Consider the following 25,978-nt stretch of genomic DNA (forward strand, 5'->3'; position numbering starts at 1 on the left):
TCACTACAAAGCAAGAAACGTCTTATTAAAATGCCTAGAAATATTTTAAATATGGACAAAAAAATATTTTTCATTAACATTGTTCCCAGAAATGGTTAAGCCATTTAGGATGAAACTTTCCGACTCATCTGACAAGGAAAATATCCGGCATAAATTAATGAATCTTAAAAGCTATACAAAATTGTAAACAAGATTTTATATTGAAGAGTGATAGACAAGCATCACTTCAAACTCCATCTACAATATTATTCAGTGTAGGTACCACTAAAATAAACAGAGGAATACTATTTTCAAATTTAGTGGTTAGAAATATGGGCAGATTTTGCCTATATGCCAATACTAGCATCCTCCTAGACCTCATTGCAGACTACCATGATATTTAATACAGACTTATATGTTTGATTAGTCTTCTGAATCAGTACATCCATTTTAGAACCTTGTTTAACAGATAGTTAGTGACCATCTCCGTAATCTGTCTGTATGGAACTCATGGAAATTATAGGGACTTTGAAAATATTACAGGGTTTTAAGATGCTTTTAATTTTCTAATAGTATGACAACACAAAACTAAACAGAAGACAGCCTGTGATATTACAAGGATAGTGCAGAAGGCAATGATACTACATGGTTTGAGAAAGAATTTAGAAGGGAAAGATTTTTGGGTTTTTTTTGTCTTTAACTGCTTGAAGAAAGGATAGATTATAGGAAATAATGGAGATTAGATTGCCTTGAGTGCAGCGCTGCATTCATTCTCTCTTTCTGGCTGCGTACCTTGGACATACTGTATGCTGCAAAAATTTCCCAATGAATTCATTCTCTTCACTTGTTCCAAGTTATTGATTGAGTGTGATAACACAGAAATTAGATGCCTGTATAAAGCTTACTATTTAAATCCAGAAGACTATAAGAAGTACAATAATTATATAAGAAATGTGACTGGATAGATAAACTAAGATACTGCATGTTAGCTCAAGTTTCTTCAGTTGATGGAAGACTCTTAAAATGCACTGAATTTAGCTATTATATGCTAGCAGGGCTAGGGAGCAGAGCAGTAAAGATCTCTTACTGTTGGTCCAGAAATGTGATTTATAGCCTTGGTATGGGCTCACATGAAGACCTTCCTAAGCAGCCTCTGCAGTACAGTGATACCTAGCCATTTGAGCTGGGGACTCTAGATTTGATGCTAGCCATAACACTCTCTTAATATGCTGCTTATTACTGAAAATGGCTTGCCTTAGCAATCAACCATGCTAATCACAGAGTTCACTGAGGCTTAGGTAGACCTTCGACATTTCTGACACATTTCTTAGGCAGCATATAAAGAACTGGAGATACTGAATGGAAAAGTGGGCAGAAACTGTAAAAATGTATTTATAAGTTTTTCATTACGGTAAGGCAGGACAACAATTGCTTAATGGGAAAGAGCGACCTCAGGAGTAGCTAATCACTAATTGCCCAGAGAGGTAAAGGGGCATGTCAATTTGCCACTAAAAGCTGTCCAAATAAAAGGGGGTAGGGAGGGAAGTGAAGGGAAAGACAACAAGAAAATCTAAACAGAACCAAAAGGATTTTCCAACCTAGGGGCCAGTTCAAAACCTAGAATTCCAAGCAGAGGGAAAAGAGGCCACTGGTTAGCACAGACTGAAACAGGAACTATGCAGCAGGCTCCAAGACCTTCAGGGAAAGTTTAGTTGATCTACACAATAACTTAAGTATTGAAAAAAGACTGTGCAGTTTTCCCTTGTCAGGAAACTGGATGAAAATACAGATGAATAAATAAATAGTAATTTATTTTTTAAAAATTGCAAAGCTATTTTGCTATAAACATCAGACTTCTCATACACCAGTGGTCTCCAAACTTTTTTGATTGTGCACCCCTATCAGTAAAACATTTTTGAGAACGCACCCCCAATATATGTATATTTATATTTGCGCACCCCATCATTAAAAAAGTTTTGAGCACGCACCCCAAATATATGTATATTTACATAAATTTAAATAGAAGTTCTAATATTTTCTTCCTACACCTGAATGGATTGTCTTGGACGCACCCCACTTTGAAGACCACTGTCATAGACAACAAGGATCAGGAGAAGATCAAACAAACCTGTGTTGTTCAGTCAGATCCCTAAGGCCAAAAGTAACTTGTTGGCCCTGCACAAGTGAAAGGCAAATGGGGAAAAAGGGTTTGTGGGGGGAAAGCAAATAAATGCAAAGAATAAAGAAACTGAAAAGTGAAGAGTGACTAAAGAACACAGAAGGAAAAGGGCTAAAAATGTGCTAATATAAGCAAATGGTAAACAAGCATAAGGAAAAAAAGCATCTGGGAAAGGAAAAACTGCTTTGAAAAGAAAGGTGAAATGGAAGGAAGGGAAATCACTTTTTTGGGAGGTGGACTGAATATATGGAACGTATACATCAACTCCCTGCACCAACATAATGAAGTAGAAAAACTGGGTCTTATACACTTGAGAGCAGAACTTTTTGCAAATATCACATTTTAGTTCCCTGTTTGTTCAAGTGCTCAAAAGAAAATGTGGAAGGTGATGTACATACCAAAGAGAGCTTATTGTCTGTAAGAGATTTCAGGTCAAAGAAATGTTGATGATATTCACAATCAATTTACATTCCCCAAATGTCCTTAATGCTTCTATGAACATTTGTTGTCCCTCATGAAAACTAGTTGTGCTGCATTTATCTCAGAAAACGTCTATTTGCCTTTAATTAAGCATAAGCCATACGAAGTTACTGTCAACATAATAGATGCTACTGAATCAACTGCTTCTTCAAAGGAACAGTGCTTGATTATATTTTTTTCTAGCAGAACTGAGAACCAGACTGACTGGAGTCACATATCACTTGTTCCTAAACTCTGTAGCAGCCCTCCAGCCATCCTGTATAAAAGGTATAAATATTTACTCCACTGTTCAGATGCTGGTATATTAGCTAGCTCTTGAAGAGGAGATAATGCTCCATACACTCCTTAGCCCATCCTACTCACCTATTCCACAGGATAGGGAAAAGAGTAGTTCTAGCCAGTTGGTGACTCTCTTCCCTTTTATTAAGGAATTTAGCTTAGCCTAAGCTTATGCACACCCTTGAGGCTCATTATGAGCAATACACAATACAGACATACACAGCTTAAGTTTATGCAAAATTTAAACCTTTTAAAGAGGAAATATTTAGAAAACCTAAAAAAACTATTTATTTTATAAAGTTGACGGAGGCATTCGCTATATCAAAACAATATTAGATGTATCATAAATCTGTGGTCTGATTTTTAAAATAGACAAGACTGATGTTGGGACATATGCTCTAGTAAATCCAAAAGTAAAAACGATACCTTCCGGATGTATTTCTTAATATGGCAAGAGCATCTGGGTAGCCATCCATGTTGTAATCTCCAATGTGAAGCGTAATTGGAATTGAAAGTTCACTTGCAGATGGATCATTTTTATAAGGTACAAAGCCCCAGAGTGTGTCTTTATTTTGAAAGTTCTGCAACACTGGAATCCACTGTAAAAGCAAAGAAACAAAGTCTGAGGTAAGTGGGTATGCTTTATTTATTTAAAGTACTTTATGCTACGAAACAGAGATCATGACTTAACAGCCATTTCAGAGTACTTTTCATCAAGGAATATAAAGACCTTAAACATTCCTATAAGGGTAATAGCTAATATACTGGAATTACTTCACCTGTCTTTGATGGAACAAAGAATCTGATTTGTATAGACAGTTATTCAGGAATAGCTGTTACACCTTAAAATGTATATTCTTCCTGCATTCAGTGCTTGGGCCCCCTCTTGTGAGCAGTTAAGAACCTCTGATTCTTGCTTAAGCAAATGAGATTTGAGGACATTCAGCATCTGGAGGTTCAGGACCCAACAACATAGCAGTAGAATACACTGAAAATTCAAATTCAAATGAAATACTCTATCTGAAACTACAAAGGAAATACAGAGTGTAAATTCTCTAAGGCAGAAATATTTATCATAACTGAACTATTCCAGCAGCTGATAGAGAGTCAAGTCATTAGGGTCTCCCTGTACAACAAGAGCTAGTCTTTGAAATGATACACCTTTTTTTTTTTTTTTAGCAGCTTTGACACTGTTTTCAATGCCATTTTAATTAATGAGCTAAAAAAGAGACCAGATGAAAGCACTGGAATGTGGATACATAACTGGTTGGATCATCATGCTCAGTGAGTAATCAATCATCAACAGCTCAATGTTCTACCTAGAAGGAGGGAAGTGGTATTGCCTAGGGGTCTGTACTGGATCCAGTATTGTTTTACATCTTTGTTAATGATTTGGACAATTGGACTAAGCCCATGCTTAGGAAATCTGGAGATGACACCAAATTGGGCAGTCTCAGACACTCTGAAGGGTAGGTCTAGGATACAGAATTACCTCAAACTGGGTTAATGGTCTGAAATCAACCAGATGAGATTCAACAAGGACAAAGTGCACAGCCTTGCACTTGAGATGGCAAAATTACATTAGCTAGGTTGCAGTACTACAGAAAACAACCTGGGGGGTTAACAATAGACCAGAAGCTGAATATGAGCTAACCGTGTGCTCTTGTTACAAAAAGGAAACAGCATACTGGGCTGTATTAACAGGAGTGTCACTTATAAAACAAGGGAAGCGATTCTTCCACTCTATATTGAGGCCTTATCTGGAGTATTACATCCAGCTTTGGGTCCTACGCTTCAAAAAGGATGTGGGTGGATTGGAAAGAGTCCAGCAGAACAACAAAAATGATTAGAGACCTGGAAAATATGATTTATGGTAAAAGGAACTAGGATTACTAAGCCTGGAGAAGAGGTGACTAGGGGCCTATTATAGAGAGGAAGGAGATATACCATTATCTGTGGTCTCATGGGAGAGAACTTAAGGCAATGGCCTCAAACTGCAACAAAGGAATTTTAGGTAGGTGATTAGGAAGAACTAACTGGTCAAGCACTGGAACAGGTTACATAGGGAAGCTGTAGAACAGAGGCAGGCAATTATTTCAGGCGGAGGGCTGCTTACCGAGTTCTGGCAAGCTGTTGAGGGCCACACGGGTAGCTCCATCCCTTGACAGGTGCCCTGTCCCTTGGCTACCATCTTGTGACTAGAAGCCCTACCCCCTAACCCCTGTTCTTTGCCACCAGAAGTCCCTCCCCTTGCCCCCAGAAGTACTCCTTTCAGCAAGGGCCATCTTGGAACCAGAAAAATACCAAATTATATTCTAAAGAGCGAACATCTACAACATTCATTAATTTGATTTCAAAAAATATTTTTGTCCTGATTTACATGCGTTTGTGTAGTGTACATAGAGATGATTGCACAATAGCTTAAAATTATTCTTTTGTATATTGTGGGGGGTGGGGTCACAGAGGGGTGGATATAGATTTGTGGAGGGCTGTGGGTGTATGGGGGAGGTGTGGGCATATGTGGATATGTGGGGTATGGGATTTGTGGGGGCTGTGTGTTGTGGGGGGAGGGTGGCTGGAGTGTGTGAGGAAGTGTGGGTATGGGGGTCTGTGTGTATGGCAGTGCGAGGGGAGGGTGTAGGTGCATGGGTATGGTGGGTATGCAAGTGGGACTCACCCTACAAACACACTCTGTCCCTCCCTCCCTGTGCATGAGTGTGCGCGCGCACACACACCCACCCTCCTGCTCCTGGCCATGGGGTACTGGCGCGGGCCCCATGCTCCTACTGTTCGACGATGCAGTCGGGAGCCACGTGATGCTGGAGTAGTGGACCTGCAGGAAAGCAGGAAAATGGCTGGGGTAGGGCGAGGCTGGGCTGCTGGGTCCTACTGCTGGCTCCCTCTGGATCCTACTGCCCCTGACTTGTCATCTCTGACAGGCAGCCAGGAGCAGATAAATATTAATTTTCTAAATTTTGTCTGGCCCATGGGGTCCCTAAAGACTGGCCTGGATAGCAGATCCAGCCTGTGGGCCATATTTTGCCCACACCTGCTGTAGAATTGCAATCCTGGAAATTTTGAAGAGTAGGTTGAACAGATACTAGGATAGGATAGTTTAGTGATAGTTTAGCCTTGAGCAAGGGGCTGGACTAGATAACCTTATGAGGTCCCTTCCATCCCTATGAACCCATGAATCATTAAATGTTTCCAACTAAACAGAATAATGCCACACTAATGATTCATTAATACTGTTACTGACAACAGCTTGGCATACCTTAAATATGTTTCTAGCCAAGTCCTTGTATAACCCTCTTAAATCTGAAGACTCGTGATAAGAGGACTGTACTAAGGCTTCAGGTCATAAATCAGAATGTGTTTTACTTGGAAGTATATGGATATACTTCTGCTGTCTTTCAGTAAATCTGACATAATATGGAGTTTGACAAGTTTTCCTTAAGATATGAGGCCCCTTTAGCTAATCTACATCATTCCAGAAGCTCAAAAGCAACTTGTAAAGCTGGTCTTTTCAGGAGTGGCTTTCCCCTCACATCTTCAATACTTCAGAAGCAGTATAGGCGAAAAAGTCTTGTAGTCTGTACTGTAGGTGACATCCCGGGAGTTTGTACAAGAAGTAAGTATAACAACAAGAAACCTCTTGCATGCCAGTTTATTGTGACCACAAGAATGGTTCGATGGGGCTGGCAGGCAGCCAGATGCATCTTAGAACTATTCTAGAATTATGCTGTTTACACTATGGCCAAACTGATTCTAATATTAGGAGGAAGCTTAAAGGTGATGGACACTTTCTTCCCCACCTGTCAACACAATTTGATCAGGCTCAAGACCTGTTGGTTGTTTCTGATCAGAAGATGTCTGTGCATGCTATTTGACACATTTGAAATACCACAGGATATACAGCATCTTTGAGAACCTTAAAACTGAAGACTAATGAAATAATATAGTCTGCATTTTTTTTTAAAAGGGCTTTAATGTATATTCTCCCACCCATGATTTTCAGTAATTTTTTTGAGTTTGTAAACTGCTGGATATTTGAGAAGTCTAGTATAAAGAATGCCAAAAAGCAATACGCGTTGTAAACCTTAAGATGTATATACCTATGTGCATACTTAAAAAGGAACAGATTTCCTATCACTGATTTATCGGACAGAAAAATATATAAATAGTACTGTTGGAAAATACTGCAGTTTTAAAAAAAACCACTAACTGGAGTCAAAACAATGAAATACAATGTGACTCATTCTTTAACTCATTCAAAGGATTTTCATAGCAAAACACAAGTTATTATAGCTATAAAATTATAAAATATAGCTATAGTATTATCATATAGGTATTCTAAATGTTCTCATATCTGGTAATGTGATTTTACAGAATACTAGGCAATTTTTATGAATTAAAATACCTCATAAAGAATAAATACTTAAAATGAATTTAAATTGTTATCCTGTTTTAACCGCACAGGAAGTTTACTTCATAAACAGCAGTCTTTAAATGTATACTTTATTGGCACTAAATGCAAATACACTGCAAAAATAGAAGAGTAAAACTGCTTCTTTACATGTTGCAATTAAGCATTTTAATGTAGGCACTACATTCTCAAGACAGACCAACTTTACTTCTATGTGCATGTATCAGCTCCAAGAGCTTTTAACATTGGCAGTGTTAGAAATGTTACCAAAATAGTAGTTTTAGTTGATATACAGCTTGACTATCTGTCGACATACTATAATTTTTATTCTTGTAGCTTATTTTAAATATACTTAAAAAAGAAACAGAAAACAAAACAGAAGAAACCCTTAAATGCTGCTTACAGATGTTAAAAAAAACCCACCCAAACCAATCAAACAATGGCGCTTTAGAGGTACAGCATTAGTTGGACATCTATATTGACTGGGCACCTTAATGGAGCTTTTTTGGCACTTTTAACTAATAGATTATTTAAACTAGCTTTAGATAAAGTGCAAAAAAGCCCCATTGAAATACCTGATATATACAGACGCTGTGGAGCAGGGCTAAACTAATATGTTGCTTTTTCCAGTAAAGTGTGTTTTTGTCTGTTTTTTTAAACATCTCTAAATAGCCAATATGGTCATTACATTTTCAGGATTGTGTAATATAAGCAGGCAAGATTAACTGTTGCCTTGTAAATCTAAAGGCATAATATGTTCTGAAAGGCAGAACAGAAAGAATACACTCATGTCAAGTAAATCTGCTGTTTACTTCTGCAAATGATACAGTAGATTATTATTCTCATTGCTTGTTACATTAAGAGGCTAAAATTAATTTTGATTATCTATGCCTTTGCTCCAAGAAATGTATACAGGTTGATGGATATTACAAAGGTGCTTTAAATCTTCTCATTCTATGATTTCTGATTGAAGAAAAAGATAGGAGCATGCTTTACACATGTAATTACTTAACAGTAAAATTTCTATGTTGGATGAAAAGACTGAAGTTGAACAGTTTGAAAACCACAAGAAATCTTAGCACAGTGTTTTGGTATACTTCATTATGTGTTCATTTTACAGAATTAAAAAGTAAAATTCATCTAGGGTAAAATTTCTATAAACACCTATGAGATAGAAGTCTAAGTTCCATTTTAAAATGTGATTTGGACACTTTGAAACCCAAGACCCATTAATCTTCAATAGGACATGGGTGCCTAAAAGCCTAAATTCTTTTGTAAATGGGACTTTGGAGAAGAATTTCCGGAAGCTCATGTCTCAGTCCTTCTCCTTCCTCTCATTAGCTTTTCCATTCTTTGGTCTACAGGATTAAATACATTAGTAGTTTCTTTATTAGAACTAGCACTGATATAAGCATTAGAGTAGACTAGGCTCAGAAGTTTTATTATGGGCAGAAAGAAGGTAGGCCCTTATACTGACAAAGCAAAGTAAGCAAAAAGTAATTGAGAAGTGAACTTTTTGTTGTTTCTGTGCTTGCTTGTGGGAAAATGAGACACATTTCTAGCTAGAGTGGCTGCCCTTGATGACAACTTAGGTAGAAAAGAGAAGATGAAATGTGCAGATGACAAGTTTCCTGTGGATGGACAAAGAAATACTCCGAACATAAATGATGCAACACCACTCAACAATTACATAAACAGTTGGAGGAGACCAGCATCAGCCAACAAATTTCTGCAGGTATCTCAATAAAGACCTCTTCCCAATACGCTGCTATGGTCAAAAGGAAACAAAATGGTAGGATGCATAAAGTTAAAGAAGGACAGAAGATAAGGAACACTAAGAAGTCAACAATGGTGTGCCTGCATCTGGAAACAGATGGATCATAGATCTGATTTCCTCAAAACTGCTGCATTGGAAATAGAGGTTTCCCTTCCTCTGTGCTGTACATGCGTTCCTGGAAAACAGTGCACACTGTAACCAATAGGGATATGTTCCAAGACCTTGACTGTACTGACCCCCAGACCCAGTTCTAACACTTTTACAAGACAATTTTGGTAGTCACCGACAGCAGACAGTACACACAAGCACAGAGCACTATCATAATAGGGATGGCAACTACAGAAACACGTGTCGCAGAAGTGAACAAGGAGCACAGATCCGCACAGGAGACTATATTTTGGTGCATGTCACTCCCACAATGCACCGCACAAAGCAGCTGACTGTGGGTTTCCACCACACAGATCATGTGAGAGTAAAATTACCTCACATATAACATATTTTTGGTATAAAAAAGGTCATTGCATAGGAGTGAATTTGCACATACAGAACCTGCATAAAGTGAGGGAAACCTGTATTAAAAGTTTCCTAAAATTTCAATGGACTGCTTATCTTTTGGGCTCACTAACTCATTCTTCCTCCTACTCTACTCCCACTGTCCCAACAAACAATTTTTTTCTGAAACAGTACTATTACATAAACAAGTTAATCAGTCAACGAATAGATACCGTACTATGTAATATCCAGTGAGCTAATTCAACACTCTAATTTCAAATTAATATGTGCAGTAAGACGTATAAACAAACATATTTCAACCTGTGCATGACTCATAGAAATACTGCACAATTTTAACTGCAAACACATTAATTAGTTAACAGTTTTTTCTTGAGGAAAAAAATAAGAGAGGACTTGATGTAGCTAACAAACTGTTTCTGACAGAAAGTTCTCCTAGTTCTACCCTTGATGTAGGAACCTAAGGAAGAAAATATACTAGGATGCATTCTTTGGAAAAGGCAAGACAAGAACAGAAGTGTTTATGAGAAACTTCTTTGTGACCAGTATTTAAAAAAAGATTATATTAAAATATGTGATCAAAGCACTTTTTAAACCCGAACTGCGTAAAGTTTCCAGTTAACATGTATTACTTCTTCATTTTATTCTTGCAGGATCATCAAAACCTTTCAAAGAAAAACTGCAACATTTTTAGAGGAGCTGCTAATATGTATTTAAATCATCCTAATTCAGTTATGTTAGAAGTTTCTTTTAAAAATAATAATACAAATTGAAACTGCTGATTTAAACATATCCTCCATGAGAATGTGAATATCAAAAGTAATACATGCTGAGATTTTTTAAATTTAAACTGAAGAGTAACAACTGACATTATCCACTAGTGATGTGATGACTATAGAACTGAAGAACTGTCACTGTGGGGCAGGCTGTAATTACTAGGTTTGTCTTTGCTTAGTGAGCTGCTGATGCTGTACATTATGATTAAAAGGCCATAGGTCAAGTATGTAAATAGCACAAAGATTAAAAACACAATCAATCCAGAATTTTCTGCTATCTGTAATACATATGAAATAATAAGATTTTCTTCAAAATAAAATTAAATAAAATAACTCTTGAATCTTATTTTTTACAGCCCATGCTATAACATTTTATTTTAAAGTCATTCCTTTATACAAGGGTAATTGCAGAGTTTAAGCATTCATTTGATGAATTCAGCCTTTATTTCCAAACCCAGAAACAAAGATCTTTAAAAAGCACTCAACATGCTCAGTTCAAATATACTGACAGAAAACTCAGAAGTAACACAATCTTCCCTGAAGTTCTTTTATTCTACTGAGAAACAGAAATGTCCATGGTAAACAGACATTCTTCTCCCTTTGAAGTACTACAGAATCCATTTTTACCAAAAATGTAACTTTTAAAAATCTGTCATTAAGTAGTTCTTCCATTTGTCACAAGTCAAATGTGAGAAGATATTTGTTTTGCATTTTTCCTTTCCAGCAGAAGTTTCACTTTCCCATTTCTTTTTGTTCCTTATTTTCTAAATTAAACGTGGTACTCAATTTTTCTCCACAAAAGTAAACTCAAGATACCTGATCCAATCCTAGTTTAGATAAGTAGATGGCACTTTTCTGACAAGTTTCATCAGCACAGGCAGGCAGCAGCAGCTCACTTTGTCCATCCCCATCTGCCAAAAAAAACCCAAAAAGAAAAAAAAAAAGTTATCAATTTACTGAGATTTCTGCAAAAGATCAAATCTGCTGCACATACATAATACCACAAATAGTGATAAGTAAATGAAAATTACATGTGTTTGGATTAGATTTTGTTAATTCTTAACCTTGTTACCCTACAGGTGAGATTTGTTTCAATCTGCAAATGAGGTTTTATTTGTTGAAATAATTACACATTGATCCAGTATACTGATAAGCTGAATCTCAATTTTGAGTGTAAAATAACATATTTAAACTGTACGAATGCTTGGTCACTTACAGAGACACTAGTTTTTCCTGCTGAAAAGGCAGTTCTCACAAGTCTATCTTTGTATAGCTTGTATGTGTTTTGAAGACACTTGTATTGTGAATGGCACAATGGATAGCACATTAGCACATACACACACACACGCACACACACACACAATCTAATGTCACAAGTAAAATAAAATTATAATACTCAAAAGTTACCTAATATTATGGATGGTCCCTCTATTTCAGGTGTGTGGCAAGAGACAATTTTGAGTTTATTCATCTTTTACTTTTCACTTTATTTTATTATTTTCACTATTCTTGCAAGAATATTATCTCCAACATTTTTAATATGTAAATTCTGACACACTTAAAAGAAAAAATATCTGTTTTATATATTTAAATAAGGATTACCTAATAATGTAACTGAGCTTGTAAATATGTATGCAGAACACCAAGTAGACATTTTGAAAATATATTATGAAGTCATTCTATGGATGCTTCATTAGGTCTGACAAGGTGGGCTGTAAAATCCTGCAGTACTGATATATAACCGACACCCAGGAAAAAGCCAAACTGCTTAATGGGTATTTTGTGTCACTTTTTCACCAGCCCCAAGGGACCACCCTGCTCAATACAGTATGGGATGGCCAGGGTGAGAGAGAATTGTTACCCTACACCAATGTAGACCACATGAAGGAGCACCTTGAGAAGCTGGACACTTGCAAGTCATCTGGCCCAGACAGTTTACACCCCAGGGTACTTAAGGAGCTGGCAGGCATCATAGCTCAGCCATTGGCACGGACATTCAAGAACTCGTGGCACTCAGGTGAAGTGCCTGAAGTTTGGAAGAAGGCCAATGTGGTGCCTATCTTCAAGAAAGGAGGAAAGCAGATATGGAGAACTACAGGTCTATCAGCCTGACCTCTATCCTGGGGAAGATCTTGGAAAAAATTACCGAAAAGAGCATTCTTGACAAACTGGCTGATAGCAACATCCTGAGCATGGGTTTGTTGCGGGTAGGCCTTGCCTGATCAATCTCATCTCCTTCTATGGCCAGGTGACATATCACCTGGACAAGGGAGAACAGACTGACGGCATACATCTGGACTTCAAAGAAGCCTTTGGTCCGGTGTCCCATGATCTCCTCATGGAAAAATTGGCCAACTGCGGCCTCAGCTACATCACAGTCCAGTGGCTGCAGAATTGGCTCTGTGGTCAGACCCAATGTCTAATGATGTAGATACTAGTATCAGAAGTAGACTAGCCAAGTTCGCCAATGACACCAAACTTTGGGGTAAATCATCCACACCTGAGGATAGGCTGCTGATCTAGGCCAACCTCGAAAGGCTCAAAAAATGGGCGGATGGAAACTTGATGACGTTCAACACTGAAAAATGCAAGTTACTTCACCTTGGGGAAACCCCTCCCTGCAGCATGCTGATAGGTTTGGCAGTAGCTTGCTAGTACCACAGCCAAAAGGGACTTGGGGGGTCATGACTGACCAGAAGATGAACATGAGCCACCAATGTGATGTCACACCTGGTAAAGCGAGCAAAACTCTGGCTTGCATCCATAGATGCTTCTCAAGCAAATCCCAGGTTGTCATCCTCCCGCTGTACCCAGCCTTGGTGAGGCTGCAGGTAGAGTACTGTGTTCAATTCTGGGCTCCACAATTTAAAAAGGATGCGGAGAAGCTTGAGAGAGTCCAGAGGAGAGCCACGTGCATGTTCAGAGGGCAAGAAAACACGCCTTATGAGGAGAGGCTGAGAGCTATGGGACTCTTCAGCCTGGAAAACTGCAGGTTCAGGGAGAACTGGTGGCTGTCTATAACTATAAAAGGGGTGTACATCAGGATCTGGGGGAATGCCTGTTCACCAGACTGCCTCAAGGGATGACAAGGTCAAACGGTCACAAACTCCTCCAAGACCGTAATAGGCTGCCTTTGGAGGTGATGCAAGCACCTACTCTGGATTCTTAAGAAACATCTGGACGTTTATCTTGCTAGGATCCTTTGACTCTAGCTGACTTCCTGCCTGCCCCTGGGGGCTGGACTTGATGATCTTCCAAGGTGCCTTCCAGCCCTAATGTCTATGAAAACTATGAAATACAGCACAATGTTTAAAAGCACTGCATACTCCATGTAGACTTTTTTCCTGCTGATCCTCAAAAGATCTTGATGTATTTCAGCAAGTTTGGCATGTTAAAAAAGACGTGCATCTGTATAGTTGGCCCTTAGAAATGTTTTGATTATTCTTACTCTTAGAAGTAACTCTTGAAGTTCTTTGAACTTAAGTAGAATTAGATTTCTGGATGCATGATCATTCTAACAGGTATAGCTTAAAGTACGTTGCTGAACTTAAAGACTCTACTGCAATAGAAATGATAATTAAACCTAAAAAGTGACAAAGAAATTAAATGCATCTCCTTGAATTTTTAATTAAAAAACTTCTTTATAAAGTTTTATGATATTTTCAAGAGATGTGCTAAAGTATGATAGTGCTTGAATCACAAAAACTGGACCAAATTTTCTCCAAAATACGAAGGAGGTAGACAGAATTTGGATTTCAAGGTCTAGCTTTCAACCATTTATAATCAAATCATTCCTTTCAGTTATCTTTATATTGTTACAAATGACATTGTTATTTGTAATGATATAACAATGACTACATTTATGAAGAGTAAAAAATATTTTCTAAAAAAAGAAGTCAAATCTAATATTCACCATGAAAATCATTTGCTTTTGCTTTGCATTTCATTTATATTTCTCAGTTAAAGTAGAAGACTAATCAGTTTCAACTTTTGCTGCCATGCATTTGTGTAATACTTAAAATGTTTAGGCTGTAGACAATATGTAAATATTTCAAACCAAGGAAGAAAGTTTAAGTTCCAACTTTAATAATGGAAAACACTGCTACTGAAAGTATACCTAGACCTAAAAGAAAAACAAGCTGTGGAAAAAATGCAGAGATACTGTAAGAAGCAAACTTAAGTTTTAGGTCTAAATCATTTTAAAAGAATTCAGCAGAGAAAGTTAATCTGAGAATGTTGTAAAGAATAAGAGCTGTGAGAGTGATAACTCTCTAACATTAAGTACTTTGTTGCTTCTATTTTGCTAGTAAAGCAAGCTCATCTTTTTTCTTTCTTTTTAAATAAAAGTTGTGTGGCAGAATGAATGAAAAATTCAAAATTGCAGATGTTTATTTTGCAGAGAAAGCAGCTCAGTTTGACAGATTTGTTAATTAATGTAATATAATTAAAGTAATGCAGCATGGTTGATTTAAAGGAATTAGAGGTGCAGCTTGTGGAAACAGCAAACAGCACTGGGTCTGAGGTAGGGCAGACTGAGGTGCTCTGGGTCAGAATACAAGGGGGTCGGAGGGAAAGGGACCTAATCGTGGGGATCTATCATAGGCCACCTAACCAGGGGGAAGAGCTGGACTGGGAATTCTCTGGTCAGCTCGCGGAGGCAATCAAGTCAAGGGACATGGTCATCATGGGTGACCTAAACTATCTGGGCATCTGCTGGAAAGAGCAGTAAACCAGGTCTGACTGCTCATATGGGTTTCTAGCTGAATTACAGGACCTCCATCTAACCCAGGAGGTGCACAGTCCCACCAGGGGAAATACTATGTTGGACCTGGTGCTGGCCACAGGCGACGACCTGGTGAGGGGACTGCGGGTGCTCGACCACCTGGGCAATAGCGATCATCGCCTACTGGAAGGTAGGCCCTATGAAGAGTGACTATGGGACCTGAACCTGTTCAGCCTACACAAAAGAAGCCTGAGAGGGGATCTGGTGGCCACATACAAACTTGCCAAGGGGGACCAGCAGACAATGGAAGAGTCCCTGTTCCTCCGAGCACTACTGGGAGTTGCAAGGAATAACGGCCATAAGCTGACTGAGAGTAGGTTCAGGCTAGATATCAGGAGGTACTACTTCAGTCAGGGTGGCTAGGAGATGGAACCAACTTCCTAGGGAAATGGTGCTCACCCCTACCCTGGGGATCTTCAAAAGGAGGCTAGACAATCACCTAGCTGGGGTCATTTGACCCCAGCATTCTTTCCTGCCCATGGCAGAGGGTTGGACTTGATGACCTGCTTAGGTCCCTTCCAACCCTACCAACTATGAAACTATGGAAGTGAAAAGTGTAAAACAATGATAAAGATGGTGTGGTAGGAGGCTTTGTGCTCTTGCTACTATAAGAGCAGGCAGGTTGCAGATGAAGCAGGCAGCAAGTGTGGCAGATGATTAGGAACCACATGACCCAGAAGGGAGCTGGACTGGCTTTGCAGTACATAAGTCCAGGCCTGAGCTGGGCAGGTAGGCTGGCCCTGGAGGTAGCTGAGAGAACATCTCCTGAGCAAGATGGTTGCAGCTTCTGAACAATATATAGGAAATTACAGCCTGTGGTAACATCTGGAGGTTTGGGAGGCATGACAGTGAAGGAGGTCCCAAAAGACCCAGGATCAGAGTGAGAACATGGGTGAAATGGGGAGAAAGGACCAGGGTGAGTTAAGGAGCTCTGAAGTGGAACAGACATGACCAGAGAAGGTCTGGTGCTTGGGGTTGAGGGATGGAGGTGACACCAGGAGGGTCTAGGTACCTGGGTGTGGAGTGGAGATGGGACCAAAGCAGGTCCAGTGCCAGGCGGAGGAATGGGGAGACGGGGAAAATGACACACTAGAAGGGTCTGGTGCTCACGGTGGATTAGATACCTAGGCATTAGTGTAGAGATGGGAGCCAGGGTGAGCCCAAGGACAGAACCAGAACCAGGATGGACTCAGACCCAGGAGTAGGACAGGAGCAGACGAGAGCTCAGCTTGTGAATTCCTCGGGCAGCCTCCCTTTCCTTAAAGGTAGAAGTACATCAAGGTATGGCAGGAGAACAGAAGGGGCGAATCAGGGTAAAGCAAGGGCTGAGCAGCCATGAGGGGTGTCACAACTACCTCTGGGACAGGCCTTTCTTACACATGGGAAGACATTCAGTTGTGCTGAATTATTTAAGGAGCCACCATCTAATAGTGATTGAACGGCTTTGGTTAAGTGGCCCGACCAAACTGATAGCTCAATTTGAATAAGATGTTTATTACAGTATCAATAGCCTAACAACTGAAATAATTCTTTAAGATGCGTATGAACAGACCATAGTAATATGGCTATATTTTTTCTTTACAACCAAAAATGGCAATATACAGTGACACTTCCATATTTGTCATAAACATGCTTTTTCCTGAATTTTTACAAGTTTTAAGAAGCTGTAAATAATTACATGTTAAAGTTTGAAATAGCTATTCCTCTATTTATCATGTAGTATAAAATATATTTATAACATAATAAGAAATGATTTGATTGCAAATATTTTTGGGAAAAGGAATTCTGTGATGGACAAAACTGTCCCACAGCCTGTAAAAAGAAGGTTTATTAGTAAAAATAAAACTTAAAAAAGCTAGAAAGTAGAAAAGAATTTCCAGGCCACACACTGAGTATTTACTCCCAACTTCTGCCTCAGACAAGGGAGATTAACCTACTGTTACATTTAACAAGAAATGTAAATATCCAGCTTATTATGGATAAGGAAGGGTTTATGCAGTATTTAGCTAAATCTAAGAGAACAGACACAACTGACTTGGTACTCCAAATAATCAATAATATTTTATTTGCTACCCATGCAGACTACAAAGGCCAGTGTTTCTTCTAGCATAAATATAATTTTCTCTGCACAACTGGAATTTCAAAATGGTCATTTGTAAATCTTTATTTTAATTCAAGTCACATACATTACATGGAAAACACAGTCCTACAGAGCGTCACTGTTCTCTGAAACTGATTGTACACCATGGACTCAATTATACTCAAGTGAAAGATGCAGAAAACTACAACCAATTTGAATGGTATCTGTCTCTACATGTCAGAAAAAAGAATCTGGCCATATGATATTTCAAAAACTGCATTATGTTGGTTGGTTGCTTCTCATCTCATTTACAGCATAAATTTATAAAGTGATTTAAATTAGGTGAAAGCAGTAAATTTCCCTAACTGTAAATTGCTGCCTTACATCACGGAAGTATTACTTTTCATGGTGCATAACATCTAGGATGTTTTATACTATTTATATTTCATATTTTACAAAAACCAAATGTCTGTTTAGTTGTCATTTTAGACTAAAAAGTTTTATACAAGCTAAGATTTTATGTCCACTACTGCAAAAATCAAGTCAAAGAGAACATGACCAAAAGAAACTGGGACATTCCATAAGTTTGCAGTTATAATATTAAAATTTACAGATTACTTTATGAACATTTAGTATAGTCACTTTACAGAAATATTTAGTAATCTAGCTTTGCGAATCAATAAAAAGAATGTAGGTAGAAGGTCCGGCACAGGTACACACCTGATAGACTAACTGAATTAGGGATGCATAAGCACTTACTCACTAAAGCTTATTCCTCTCTTTCTTTTGTATGGTGTCAGATAACTCCTAAATCTATGAGCCACTGGCTGGTACTACTGGTCAATGTGCAGATTCTGTTTACCCTGTCTGTGCATCTGTAAAGATAGCAGCTTTCGATTAAGTGCTATGTTTTTTGTTGGACGCAGCATTCACACAGGAGGCTGTCTAAGATGTTCATCTTGTAAAGTGTTGTTTTGAAATGTCCATATCCAGATCTCAGTCTGCTAAGCTGATTCAATTATTCTATCTTGTGCGTCTCTACCCTGTCTGACTTCAGACCACCAATAATGTAAGTGACAAGCTTGCAGAGCTTCTCTCACTGGCTGATCTGCTGTTGATTTTCTTTGCAGGTGAAAAGCATTAGGGTGGATTACCCACTTTGAAGACAAAATGGAAAGAAATTCTGATTTTACATAGGTTCAAAAGCAGCTCCAACAATCAATAGGTTTTGAAAATATTAAGACTATATGCATCAGGGACGTGGAAGAGTGACTTCCTAGAGACCAGAGACATTTCCTGCATTTTAGTATGATAGCTCAGGAAGGACTCGTAAATACCATACGAAAACACTGCTAAGGAGAGGAAGAACAACAAAACCCACACATCTATGTATCACACCCTCACTATTCCCACTTCTTTTGTAGCATCCACTCATTTTATACTTGCTGATGCATGACTTGAAATAATATGTGTGTTCTTTTGATTCCTTCAGAAACAAATCTTTTGATCAGATAAAGCCCCTTAACATCAAAAGATGCTTAGACACGAAATGCATATTTAAGTGATAAATACATGACAGCAGCTATCATACCATTTCTGACAAGGGTAAAAGTAAACATAAAAAGAAATTTAAAGATGGCATTTAAGAATGCTGGCTTACTTGTGAACTGTTTTAATCAAATGCAAACAGTCTAGTATTTGAACATTTCTTTTCAGAAAGAACTGTGTAATTAGTCCAGTGATTGTATTTGTTCCATTATTCAGTTTTGATGCTCTCCAGTATAAGCACTTCCAATTTTTACTAATTATAGGTCAGACAAACTTGTATTAAGTCTACATATTTGCAGTAAGCCTTTATGGTGTTTTTTTTTTTAAACAGGCCTCTGACTAACCAACAGAGACAGCTCTAAACAGCTTATCCAATTTCAAACAATGTAAAAAGATATCTGCTCTTAGTCAGGGCTATTCCTGGTTCCAAATATTCAGTTTTTGGCGACTGAAACCTTTGTGCAGACTTCAAAGACCACTTAAAAAATAACTGGCTCCTCATCAAAGAGCATAATCCTACTACAAGGAAAGAAATATTTATTGTGAGAATAAGATATAAACACTCACTTTCCATTTGTGTGGATGAGAAGAAAATGGATTAATTTTACATTTAAATAAAATCTTTCTAAGGTTTTTCTCTTTTCATTCAGGATTTCAATTTTCTCAACAGGGGTAGGACAGAGAAAATAAACCTCAGTGGCATGTTTTTAAACTACAGCTGTCCAGAAGTGACAAATCATGACTGAAAAGTCCTGTCAAACGTACTGATGAATACCTCATTGGTGGCAACTGCCAGATGAATTCAAGAGACCAATTCAAACTTTAATGATCATAAATAATTTAAAAACAAAAATAGTACAGAAAAAAGTAACGATCGACTCACTCTCATGTCTAGACTAGAAACAGAAACCCACACCTCAAAGTCCTGTCATACATTTTTCTAAACCCAAGTAGCTATTAAAAACATTCTCTTTTGGTGGTAACCTTATTTCCTTTATCGAACAACTTAACAAGTACTACTTACATTTCTTCCCTATGGCATTTCTGTTGCTTTTATTCATAAAAATCAAATTGATCAGAAACATGGAGGCACTTACCCTCCTGCTAGCTGACACCAACCCAGACATAGTGGGGGCTCACAGAAACGTGGTGCGACCCAATGCACAACTGGGCGGTGAATACCAAGGGTTACAGGCTGTACAGGAGGAATAGGATAGGGAGGAAAGGTGGGGGTGTGGTTCTCTACGTCATCCTCAATGAGTAGCACAAGGTCAGAGGAGGGGCAAATTGAAGTGCTCTAGGTTAGAACACAAGGAAGTTGAGGGGAAAGGGACTTAACGGTGGGGGTCTACTACAGACCACCCAACCAAGGAGAAGAGCTAGACTGGGAATTCTTAAATCAGGTCATGGAGGTAGTTAGGTCAAAAGACGTGGTCATCATGGGTGACCTGAACTTTCCAGACATCTGCTGGGAAGAGCAGTCAGCCAGGTGTGACCGCTCATGTAGGTTCCTAGCCGAAATACAGGACCACCATCTAACCCAGGAGGTGCATAGCCCCACCAAGGGAGACACCTTGCTGGACTTGGTGCTGGCCATGGGCGACAACCTGGTGAGGGGGCTGCAGGTGCTTGACTACCTGGGCGACAGCGATCATTGCCTGCTGGAATTCACCATCCAGCACAAGGTGGCAAAGGCCTGCAGCAAGGCAGCAGCCCTGGACTTTGGGTGGGCGGACTTCAATGAGGTAAGGAGAATAGTAGGGAAGGCACTGAGGTCCCAGAAAAGTGGTCATTCCTTAAGGAGACAATCCTCCAAGCCCAAAGGGAGGTAATCCCAACACGGATCAAAGGGGGCAAGAGGGCACAAAAGCTCCCATGGCCACCAAAAGTATACGAGAACGTCTCCTAGCTAAAAGGGAGACAGACACCCAATGGAAGGGAGGGGCCATCACCAGGGAGAACTATACTGCGGTTGCTCAGGGCTACAGGGGGGCAGTCAGGAAGGCCAAGGCAGAGCTGGAACTGGAAATAGCTACCTGTATCAAGGACAACAAGAAGTCCTTTTTTAAATACATAGGGGGCAAAAAGAATGTACCGATTAATGTGGGACTACTGCAAGACATGCTAGGAAACCTGGTCATCACACCAGATGACAAAGCTAACCTTTTTAACAATTTCTTTGCCACCATTTTCCTGAGCAGGGATCAGGTCACCCCCCCCCCCACACACACACACTGGGACCCCTGCAGACCCCAGGGGAGGTGCACCCAAGCCTAGGGTCAGTGAGGATCTAGTCATGGAACTTCTGGAAGGACTGGATGTATTTAAATCAGCTGGTCCTGATGATCTCCACCCCAAAGTGCTGAGGGAATCAGCAGAGGTCATTGTGGGACCCCGGCACAGCTTTACGAGCACTTTTTGTGCTCTGGTGTAGTGCCGGAAGACTGGGAAAGGGCCAATGTGGTTCCCATTGTCAAAAAAAGGAGGAAGGAGGACCCAGGAAACTGTATGTCAGTTAGTCTTAACTCAATCCTGGGTAAGCTTTTTGAGAGAATTATCTTGGTGCACATCCATGAGAGGCCAGCAGGGGAGATTCTGCTTAGGGGCAACCAACATGGGTTCATTAGAGGCAGGTCCTGTCAGACCAACTTCGTGGTCTTCTGTTTCCAGGTCACAAAATCCTTAGATGCAGGGGTAGCAGTGGACGTAGTCTTTCTGGACTTTAGGAAGGCCTTTGACACTGTATTGCACCCCATTCTCATTAAAAAACTAGGGGACTGTAGCATTGACACCTACATAGTCAAATGGGTCACTAACTGGCTGGAGGGCCGCACCCAGAGAGTGGTAGTGGATGGGTCATTTTCGACTTGGAGGGATGTGGGCAGTAGGGTCCCCCAGGGCTCGGTCCTCGGGCCCGCACTGTTCAACATCTTCATCAGCAACTTGGACAAGGGGGTAAAAAGCACCCTGTTCAAATTCGCAGACAACACTAAGATGTGGGGGGACGTGGGCACGCCAGAAGGGAGGAATAGGCTGCAATCGGACCTAGACAGGTTACAGGGGTGGGTGGATTAGAACAGGATGGGTTTCAACACGGACATATGCAAGGTGATGCACCTGGGGAGGGAGAACCAGCACCATACCTACAGGCTGGGGAACTCCCTTCTCGTCAGTGTGGAGACAGAAAAGGATCTTGGAGTCATTCTTGATGCCAAAATGAACATGGGCTGATAGTGTGGGGACACAGTCAGGAAGGCCAACCATACTTGTCATGCATCCACAGACGCATCTCAAGCAGGTCCAAGGAGGTGATCCTTCCCATCTATGTGACACTGGTCAGGCCGCAGTTGCAGTACTGCGTCCAGTTCTGGACGCCGCACTTCAGGAGGCATGTGGACAGCATGGAGAGGGTCCAGAGGGTATAGAAGTCTGAGGGGGGATCTAGAGGCCATTTACAAACTAGTCAGAGGGGACCAGCAGGCACTGGGGGAGTCCCTGTTCCCCCAAGCACTCCCAGGAGTGACCAGAAATAACAGTCACAAGCTGGCAGAGGGTAGATTCAGACTAGACATCAGGAGGCGCTACTTCACTGTTAGGGCGGCTAGGATCTGGAACCAAGCAAAGTGGTGCTGGCTCCTACCCTGGGGGTCTTTAAGTGGAGGGAAGATGTACACCTTGCTGGGGTCATATGACCCCAGTACTCTTTTCTGCCATGGCAGGGGATCAGACTTGATGATCTGCTCAGGTCCCTTCTGTCCCTATCAACTATGAAGCTATGTTGGTCCCTGATGCCCTGTCTCTGGGGCTTGTGGGGCCTGGCCCTGGCATAGCAGGGCAAAGTGGGATAGGGAAGCTTGTTGCCGCCACTGGGAGCCCTGTGCCACCATGGCAAGGTGTCCCCTGCCCAGTTGGCACCAGCAGGGGTGGAAGTACAGAGTTGTGCTCCTTGCTGCTGCTGGGCAGGTAGAGTGTACCTCACTATGGCACTGCAAAGCTCCCAGCAACAGCATGAGCCACCCCACCAGTCCTGCTCTGCCCTGCCACACTGGGTTCCACCCACTGGGCCACAGAGGTCCCAGGGGGAGGGCAGCAGGGCAGGGAGTCTGAGCCCACAGTGGCCAGCCCCTAACCCTGCCCCCAACGGGCTGTCCTCTGGTGATGCTGCCTGTTGGGGAGGGGGAGCTGGGCTCCGTGCTCTGCTCCACCACAGCATCCACCACCTCCTACTTGGGCTTCAGTGCTGCTTGGGCAATGCTCTGGAGGGCAGGGGGCTGTGGACCCAGATACCTGGCCCTGTAGCCCTGGCTGCTGGGGGCCCCCTCTGGCAGGACTGAGGCACAGGGGTTTGGGAGTGAGGGGCAATGGCACGGGCAGGGCACGGGCACATCAGGGCTGTTCAGAGCCACAAAACAGGGGGGTGGGAGGGGTCACAGCTGACTTGCATCCTGGTGAGCCAAGGGGGCAAAGGGAAGCTCCGATTTTCCATGATAAAAAACCCAAAACCAAATGCCAACATTTATAGGTATTTAGAATTTATTTTATTATACTGACTGAGGCACTGGTAGGCTTCCACATTGCTTTAAAATTGTTACTATATCAATAAAACATGGTGTTCAACTGATACAGATATATAGATACACACACACACATAGTGGCATTTCATTTTAATCATGGAAAACATGTATTTTGGGGTTTTTAATCAGAGAATTTGTGATTGGGGTGTTTCTATCGGAGAATCTGCAATTTTTAAACAGAGAAAACCAGGATCCCTAATAGTTACTAGGAACACATCTTTAAAACACATTTCCCAGAAATCAATTCCATAAAAAATAATAAAAAGACTTGAAAAAGTTTTCCGAATTCTTTAGCAAAGTTCACACTTGTGCTGAAGTGGCTCAAATGTTTTCAATTCATTGCAAAGTTAGACTTGTAAAAAAAAGTTTTTAAATTACATTACAGCAAACTGCTACTGAAGAAGAGCATATATTACTGTTGTACTTTGAGTCTGAATGCTTACTTATAAAACAAAAGCACAAACAGCAAGTGGTTTCCCAAAGGTTACTTCATGTGATTCACTGCTCTGTGGGGCCTAACATTTTACTAAATTACACTTCTACTACATGTAGGCGTGATGCTGTCAACAGAATTGTAATAGTGACACTAGGGTCTGTGTTGTCTCAACTCTGACAGCCAAGAAATTGCTGTACCAGGTTTGTTAATTCTTTCCCCTCAAAGCTGTAGAAAAGAATAATCACCCAACATTGGTAGAGACCGTTATGATACAAATGGAACGTTAACAGATCTGACAACAGCTTTCACTCCATGCTAACATTACAAGTGACATCTACAGACATTTACCGTACAATCATATGTAAACAATTATTTCTAGAACAGGTAGGACTATAGGGTACCAACTATATGTATGGTGGGGAAAGTGAACTTAAAGGACTCCCTCATGTCTTTCACTCATAAATGGCTCTCTTTTTAATAAGTTCCCTGTACGTTTAAAAGGTTGTTTTAATCAACTGTTGTGTGAGATCTAGTATTAACCTTGTCTGCCTAGGGATGTTCAAGGAATTCAGGAAGTAGCTCAGCTCAAAGGCAAAATTAACTCCTTACTATACACTATGCAATATTCATATTACAGATACAAAATTTCACAGTTTTACTGCTGTAAATTCACAGCAAGTCCTGGGATTTAATAGATGTATACAGGGATATCAAAAGAGAACTTGGCCCCAAGGATGCATAGTTCCACAGGACTTCTTAGCTTGTTCACCACGTAAACCTGCTTAATGAGCTTGCCAATCTGTGTCCTGAATAAAGGTGATGAATTATGGATATTAGAAAATGGAATCACATAAGTGAGTCTTGTTTTGTAATGCATTCCTACAATGGGACAGACCAGAGGTTAAGATAACCACGGATGTTTGTTTCACAGCAACTTCTGGGCATGCAATCACATCCCTTTACTTTAACTTGGTACTCAAACCAATTAAACCTCAGTAATTCTTTAGTTTCCCTTAGGATAAAGACTCAGTTTATTCCTTTGAGATGCCCAACAGCAATCATTACCCACAGCCTAGCCCAAATTAGTTAAGTGAAAATAAACCTTGTGACAGATGGTGAAAATAAGCTAAGCTAAAACATGAAGAAAAAAAAAGAGGTACTATGGCTCCAAGACTGGTGTGACATAAAAGTAGCTGGAATTCTAAAAGCTGCCCCAGGAATCTATTGTTCTCTTACAGATACAGCTTCTAAATAGAAGTCTTAGTTATATCACGAATGGCCTATCCATAACTTTTATAGGAGGACCATAACATACCCTTCTAAGTCTGTTAAAGAGGAACAGGAAGAAAAATTCCTTCTATTAATAAAAGAAAAAACAGAACGCTTCTCCCAGGTGAAAGATGACTAGTACAAGACAACAGATTATGACGGTAATGACTAGTAATAAACAAATTTCTTTAATTAAAATGTAAATATAAATATTAATATTTTTCCATATATATCAATTGATGTTTGATTTTTTAACTATATGGTATATTTTTCCAGTTGCATGTGATGTACAGTTCAAATAAACACTAATAAAATGAAGTAAAACTATTATGACAACGCTCAACGTACCAACAACATCATCACATGACAGTCAGGTAGACATCCCATACCGGTAAGCTCTATATATTCAGGCAAAATAAAGGTTTGCTTAGTACCTAATGATTATCCTCCTCCCCCCACCCAAAGTATAATTATTAATGTTCTTTTATCACAGTCTGCCTTTAAGTCTTCAAGGAGATAGCTATGACAGTGATAATTATTGTTTAATTATGCAATGTAAAATGAATCAATGGCTACTGCTTTTTTAAAGGTATGAATCACAACTTAACAAGCAGATGCAAAGAGATTTTATGGTGGAGTCAAAGTTCTGCGGGCAAGACAGAACTTCACTGTGGTTTTGTTTTTAGGAAGAAAATCAGCTCTGGTCCTCTAAATCCCTGCCTAGTGCCTATATATTTTCATAGAAACCATATTAGCCTAGTCATAGAAAAAACATTATTTAACCACTGGTCACCAACAAGCTACAAATAAGCAAGCTACTCTAGCAAGAGAAGAAGGGTCTAGTAACTAGGCAATAATATTTTATTAGCACAAAGAATTAAA

General features: G+C 40.0%; 1 protein-coding gene across 1 annotated transcript in view; it reads right to left on the reverse strand.

Moving 5' to 3' along the window:
• ITFG1 (integrin alpha FG-GAP repeat containing 1) overlaps window positions 1–25,978 on the reverse strand; it is a 203,735-nt gene that overhangs the window by 106,380 nt on the left and 71,377 nt on the right. Inside the window, exons 9-10 of the mRNA XM_090062025.1 lie at window positions 11,223–11,317; window positions 3,344–3,516 (exon numbers count right to left, since the gene is read on the reverse strand). Of these exons, the coding sequence (XP_089918151.1) occupies window positions 3,344–3,516; window positions 11,223–11,317 (268 nt within the window). The remainder of the gene's footprint in view (window positions 1–3,343; window positions 3,517–11,222; window positions 11,318–25,978) is intronic.

Source organism: Crocodylus siamensis, chromosome 9 (assembly GCF_052110815.1).
Source record: "Crocodylus siamensis isolate JL-2025a chromosome 9, ASM5211081v1, whole genome shotgun sequence".
Lineage (NCBI taxonomy): Eukaryota > Metazoa > Chordata > Crocodylia > Crocodylidae > Crocodylus > Crocodylus siamensis.